We start from the raw sequence: 6,696 nt of genomic DNA, 5'->3' as shown, positions 1-6,696 counted from the left end.
GTGTATATGATTTTCATGAACTATAGCTTATATTTTTTTCATAAAATCATTTTATATCTGCATTATTTATAATACATATATAGTAACATTACATTATAGAAGTAATAACATCACATCAACTTATCATCCAGTTACTCTTTATTTAACCTAGGTAGAATTAAATGGTTCAAAATTGCAAAAAAGAAAATTTATTTTAGAAGATGGTATATTTTTGTAAATTACTAAAAGCTGAAAATTTTCTCAAATTTTATATTTGAGGACTTATTGTGAGTCACTGTTTAATCCATAAATCTAATGCTACAACCATGAAGTAATTTCTGACTGCCATGCTATTTTAACATGTTTAATTTGTGGAGGAGTTTTAAAATTTAGATCCCAGTTGTATTCTGGTGATAATAGCTTGGTAGGTTTGTTGATAAAAAAATATTTGTTTAGGTGGCTTTCAAACATGCTGTCAAGTTTATTTTTGGTATCAGATGTAATTCCGTCTAGATAATGATCAATGAAGGCTAAAACTTCACGGGGTGTGCCACCAAAAATGGCACTATGGTAATAGAAATCTCCCTGTCCCAAGGGGATGAAAGCTGCTGATTTAGGTCTCCTCTCATAAGGGAAATATTTAATGTTTTTAAAATACCACCATGCATGGAGTTGAGCCACAGATGTACCCAGGGTTTCTACTCCAAAGTCATCCTTAAAGATCTGGTTTGCAGCCATAATGAAGAGAAAGTCAACTTCATGCAGGATGCACTCTTTGAGGAAATTACTGAATCTCTTTGTGTTCACAAAATTGAAGTCTTCATACATGTCTTCGTTGGCTAGATAAAATACTTTAAATGTTCGAAGAGGACCCAATTCTATGTAAGGAAGCTTGTTGATGTCATCAATCAAGATGTAAAAAATAACATTGTAGCCAACCATAAAGTGCTTATCAGCGGATTGTATAAATTGTTTCAGGTACTGATCTACAAATCTATGAAACATGAAAAAACAGAAAAAAATACTTTGATGAAATTCATCAGGAAAATACATGCCATTTAACATGCTAATTAACATGTGTCAATGATGGTAAAGAAGGTAAACGTAGCTGGGTTTCCATGGCTCATGCCTATAATTTTTAGCTACTCTGGAGGCTGAGATTCAGAGGATCCTGGTTTGAGGCCAGCTGGATAAATAAGTCTGAGAGACTCTATCTCTAAAATAACCAGACCAAAATGTACTGGAGGTGTGGCTCAAGCAGTAGAACATCTGGTTTGCAAGTATAAAGCCCTGAGTTCAAATGCAGTCTGAGGAGGAGGATGAGGAGGACGTAGATGAGGAGGCGAAGGAGGAGGAGGAGGAGTGTAAAGAGGTTGAATCTATAGTTCAATTGTTTTGGTTAGTGAAAGAGAATGTAGTAAGTTTAAGGACCTGAGAAGAAAGAGAAAGAGAGCTAAATGGATATTAATGAAAAGATTTCCAAGTAGTGTTAAGGACTCAGCTAAAGCTGGAGAAAATAATCATTATACACAATTACATGGGACAGCCAGAAATAATGCTTAGGTTCACTGTGAGTAGTTCTTTGGATGTGTTAAGTCCACAAATGCTCATTTTTAGTTTTCCAAATAAAACTGGACAGTTGGTAACACCTACTTTCCAGAAGCAAATGCAGCCAAGCCTATGGTAATATTCAGCCTCCTGTAATATTTTTCCAGGACCAGTCTATTGTAAGTTCCTTCCCATATGACTGGAGCAAGCCAGTCAGTTGTTGTCATAACATCAGGACGTTTTCTGTTGAACAAAGAAGAAACAAATCAAGCAGATAATAAAAATTATTATGGCAGTAGAAGTTGTCCAAGTGATAATAGCTAGTGATTATAGAGCACTTACTATATGCCAGACCCTTTGTTCAAGTACTTACATAACTATTTAATCCTCTGTTTCATATGAGGAAGCATGGGCACAGATTGGTTGAGTAAATTGCTTAGTATCACACAGCTAATAAATGGCAGTCAGGATTCAAGATCCAGCCAGTCTAGCTTCAGAGTCATTTGGGCATTATACCTTACTGCCTTTTGAGTCCAAGAGTTATTTTCTTTTGAGCTCCAACTACAACTTAAATTTAGGTAGCGCACTGTCAGAACAATTCTGTGATTGTTGCCTAAAGCTGACAGTAGCACTGTCTCCTTATGTATTCATGGTTTTTTTCCTTCTTCTTTCTTTCTTTTTTTTTTTTTTTTTGCAGTACTGGGGTTTAAATTTAGGGCCTTGCACTTGCTAGGCAGGTGCTCTACCACTTGAGCCTCGAGCCACTCCAGCCCCTTCCTCCTCCTGTTTATGTTTCCTTCTTCTTTTTTCCTGGGAGAGCTAGAATATTCCCTTTTCACCTCTTCCCTGATGCTTTAGGCCCATCGATGCAATTTGGAAGAAATGAAAAAGGGAAAAAAAATTAGATTTGCTTCCAATTAACTATAAAATGGCAACAGAAGTGGCGTATTATTAATAATTAATCTGGCTGGAGACAAGGCATTAAACTATAAAAGCAAATTAAGACACATTTTGAAAGGAATTGAAAACAAAAAAGTTATTTTGCTGTTGGTGATAGCAAGTTTTAATTACAAATCTAGAGCTAGACAAGGGTAAGATTTAGCAGTCTTTAATAGTATATTAATAATAACCTGGATGACCATGCCTCACGCCTGTAATCCTAGCTACTCAGGAGGCAGAGATCAGGAGGATCGTGGTTCAAAGGCAGCCCTGGAAGACAGTTTGTGAGACCATATCTTGAAAAACCCTTCCAAAAACAGGGCTGGTGGAGTGGTGCAAGGTGAACGCCCTGAGTTCAAGCCCCAGTACTGCAAAAAAAAGTATATTAATATACTTTTATATAATAATAACAATAATATAGTATAGTAATAGTATAATAATAATAACAATAATAATAAAAAATCCTTCAAAAGTGTTGCCTTTTCCATACTGAGGATTCTTTAACTTATACACTTATTTAAAAATCTCTCTAAGAATTTATAGGCATACCCTTCTTTTTAAATCACAAATCTCAAAATCTACCGTAAAATTATTCAGATATATTCTTGTTGCAGTGATGACACTTACAAATTAAGCATGCTGTGCATGTAAACAAAATCTGTTTGAGATGGTGAAAAGGTTTTAGGACCATCCTTCTTTTCTTATTAAATCAGATTCAAGGTTTACTCCCAGAATGAAAAAAATCTCTAAAAGCAGAAGATAATTAACCTATGTTAAGAAATTGTTTAACAAAAGCTAAAACAAGAGGAAGTAGAAGAATAGACTTATAGTCTTTATATTTATAAACCAATCTACAGGTTTAACACAGTTCCCATCAAAATCTCAATGTCATTCTTCACAGAAATAGAAAAATCAACCCTAAAACTCATATAGAAACATAAAAGACCCCCAAATGGCAAAGGCATTCCTGTGCAAAAAGAGCAATGCTGGAAGTATCACAATAACGGACATCAAACTATACCTCTGAACCACAGTAGCAAAACCAGCATGGTACTGGAGAAAAACAGACATGTGGACCGACCAACAGAGCAAAATAGACAACCCCAAAATAAACCAACACTGCTACAGCCATCTGACTTTTGAAAAAGGCACTAAAATAATATATTGGAGAAAAGACAACTTCCTCAATACTTGGTCTGAGAAAACTACATATCCACATGTAGAAGAGTGCTCTAGATCCTTTTCACCTTGTCCAAAAATATCAATTCAAAATGGATCAAATATTTTAACATAAGTCCTGAAACTTTGAAACTACTACTGTAAAACATAGGAAACAAACTTGAAAATATAGGCAATTTTTTTTGGAATAGTACTCCAGGAAATAAGAGCAAAAGTTTACAAATGGGACTATATCATATTAAAAAGCTTCTGCATAGCAAAGAAAACAATCAGAATGGGAGGATAAAGGATTAATATTCAGAACATATAATGAACTCAAAAACTTAAACAGTAAAAGGACAAATAATCTAATTAATAAATGAACAAACAAATTGAACAGTTCTCAAAAGAAGAAACACAAATGACCAATAAATGATGAAAAACTGTTTACCATTCTTAGCCATAAAGGAAATGCAATTCAAAGTGACACTGAGATTCCACCTCACCAGTCAAAATGGTTATCATCAAGAAAAACAACAAGAACAACAAAAAGAAAACAAACAACAAATGCTGGTGAGGATATGGGCTGCAAGGGCAAGGAACCCCTATATACTGTTGTTGGGAATGTAAATTAGTGCAACTACTATGGAAATCAGTATGAAAGTTCCTCAAAAAACTAAAAATAGAACTACCTTATGACATACTATACCATTCTTGGGCATATATCTGAAGGAATGTTAAGTCAACATGCAATAGAGATACTTGAATAACCATGTTTATTACAGCACTATTCACCATAGCCAAGCTGTGAAATCAGCTCAACCCAGGTTCCCAACACTGATGAATGAATAAAGAAAATGTGATATATAAATTGAGTATTATTCACCCATCTTTCAGAGGAACGAAGTTATGTCACTTGCAGGAAAATGGATTATCATGTTTAGTGAGATAAATCAAGCTCAAAAAGCCAATTACCATGTTTTTGTTCCTATGCAGAATCTGGTCAAAAAATGATTATGTTTATGATTATGATAACGGCACATAAGCATGAAAGGGAGACTGTAGGGCAAGGGAACCAGTGGGAGGGGGAAAGGAGAGGCTGCTAAGGGGTGAACATGATCAAAGTTAATTATACATATTATATTCAAATTATATATAATTATATACACACACATATGTATAAACACTCTGAAAATGGAGTAATGGAACTTGTCTTTGACAAAGGCACTAAAAATATACGAGGGCGAAAAGACAGCCTCTTCAACAAAAACTGCTGGGAAAACTGGTTAGCAGTCTGCAAAAAACTGAAGCTAGATCCATGTATATCACCCTATACCAATATTAACTCAAAATGGATCAAGGATCTTAATATCAGACCCCAAACTCTAAAGTTGATACAGGAAAGAGTAGGAAATACTCTGGAATTAATAGGTATAGGTAAGAACTTTCTCAATGGAACCCCAGCAGCACAGCAACTAAGAGATAGCATAGATAAATGGGACCTCATAAAACTAAAAAGCTTCTGTTCATCAAAAGAAATGGTCTCTAAACTGAAGAGAACACCTACAGAGTGGGAGAAAATATTTGCCAGCTATACATCAGACAAAGGACTGATAACCAGAATATATAGGGAACTTAAAAAACTAAATTCTCCCAAAATTAATGAACCTTATAGGCAAGTGAACTAAACAGAACTTTCTCAAAAGAAGAAATTCAAATGGCCAAAAAACACATGAAAAAATGCTCACCATCTCTAGCAATAAAGGAAATGCAAATTAAAACCACGCTAAGATTCCACCTCACCTCTGTTAGAATAGCCATCATTTAGCAACACCACTAACAACAGGTGTTGGCGAGGATGCGAGGAAAAAGGAACCCTCTTACACTGCTGGTGGGAATGTAAACTAGTACAACCACTCTGGAAAAAAATTTGGAGGCTACTTAAAAAGCTAAACATTGATCTACCATTTGATCCAGCAATACCACTCTTGGGGATATACCCAAAAGACTGCACACCCCTGTTTATTGCAGCACTATTCACAATAGCCAAGTTATGGAAACAGCCAAGATGCCCCACTACTGACGAATGGATTAAGAAAATGTGGTATCTATACACAATGGAATTTTATGCAGCCATGAAGAAGAATGAAATGTTATCATTCGCAGGTAAATGGATGGAATTGGAGAACATCATTCTGAATGAGGTTAGCCTGGCCCAAAAGACCAAAAATCGTTTGTTCTCCCTCATATCAGACATTAGATCAAGGGCAAACACAACAAGGGGATTGGAATTTGATCACGTGATAAAGTGAGAGCACACAAGGGAGGTATGAGGATAGGTAAGACACCTAAAACACTAGATAGCATTTGTTGCCCTCAACGCAGAAAAACTAAAGCAGATACCTTAAAGCAACTGAGGCCAATAGGAGAAGGGGACCAGGAACTAGAGAAAAGGTTAGACCAAGAAGAATTAACCTAGAAGGTAACACACATGCACAGGAAATTAATGTGAGTCAACTCCCTGTATAGCTATCCTTATCTCAACTAGCAAAAACCCTTGTTCCTTCCTATTATTGCTTATACTCTCTCTTCAACAAAATTACAGATAAGGGCAAAATAGTTTCTGCCGGATATCAAGGAAGTGGGGGGAGAAGGGGGCGGGGAAGGGAAGGGGTGGGGGAAGGGGAGAGAAATGACCCAAACATTGTATGCACATATGAATAAAAAAAAATTTTAAAAAAAGAAAATGGGTTAATGGGTTAGAGTATAAAAGAGGAGGTGAATTTGATCAAAGTACATTGTACACATCTATGGAAATATCACAATGAAACCCCTTTGTACAATTAATTTATACTAATAAAAATTACTAAAAATAATAGCTTAGATATGTAGCTCCTCACTTGGGCCTGCCAGAGGATATGTTATACAAAGGAGACTCTCAGTAATCCAGTGGACAAGATGAACTAGTCTCTGAATGTCATCTAGACTCCTTTCCTAGTCACCCTTGTTGCTGGCTTAGTGAGCCCATGTACAAAGGGTAGCCACATCTACAAAAATGGAGATTACATGTGG

At 35.8% G+C, this 6,696-nt stretch overlaps 1 protein-coding gene across 1 annotated transcript; it reads right to left on the bottom strand.

Annotated features, from left to right (window-relative positions):
• Nucleotides 1–297: 297 nt before the first annotated feature.
• Nucleotides 298–3,104, bottom strand: LOC109692475 (N-acetyllactosaminide alpha-1,3-galactosyltransferase-like 1). Its single transcript, XM_074052155.1, has 3 exons — nucleotides 3,094–3,104; nucleotides 1,633–1,770; nucleotides 298–973 (listed from the first exon to the last, which is right to left on the bottom strand). The coding sequence occupies exons 1-3, from the start codon at nucleotides 3,102–3,104 to the stop codon at nucleotides 298–300; spliced, it is 825 nt and encodes a 274-aa protein (XP_073908256.1).
• Between the last annotated feature and the right edge of the window lie 3,592 nt (nucleotides 3,105–6,696).

Source organism: Castor canadensis, chromosome 13 (assembly GCF_047511655.1).
Source record: "Castor canadensis chromosome 13, mCasCan1.hap1v2, whole genome shotgun sequence".
Taxonomy (NCBI): domain Eukaryota; kingdom Metazoa; phylum Chordata; class Mammalia; order Rodentia; family Castoridae; genus Castor; species Castor canadensis.
Note: the sequence above shows the minus strand (reverse complement) of the source record. Positions and strands in the feature narration are given on the sequence as shown.

Coding starts and splice junctions, on each gene's coding strand:
- LOC109692475 (XM_074052155.1), bottom strand. Junction 974..1,632: donor GCTGCATTTGCTTCTGGAAA/GTAGGTGTTACC, acceptor CATGTTTCATAG/ATTTGTAGATCAGTACCTGA.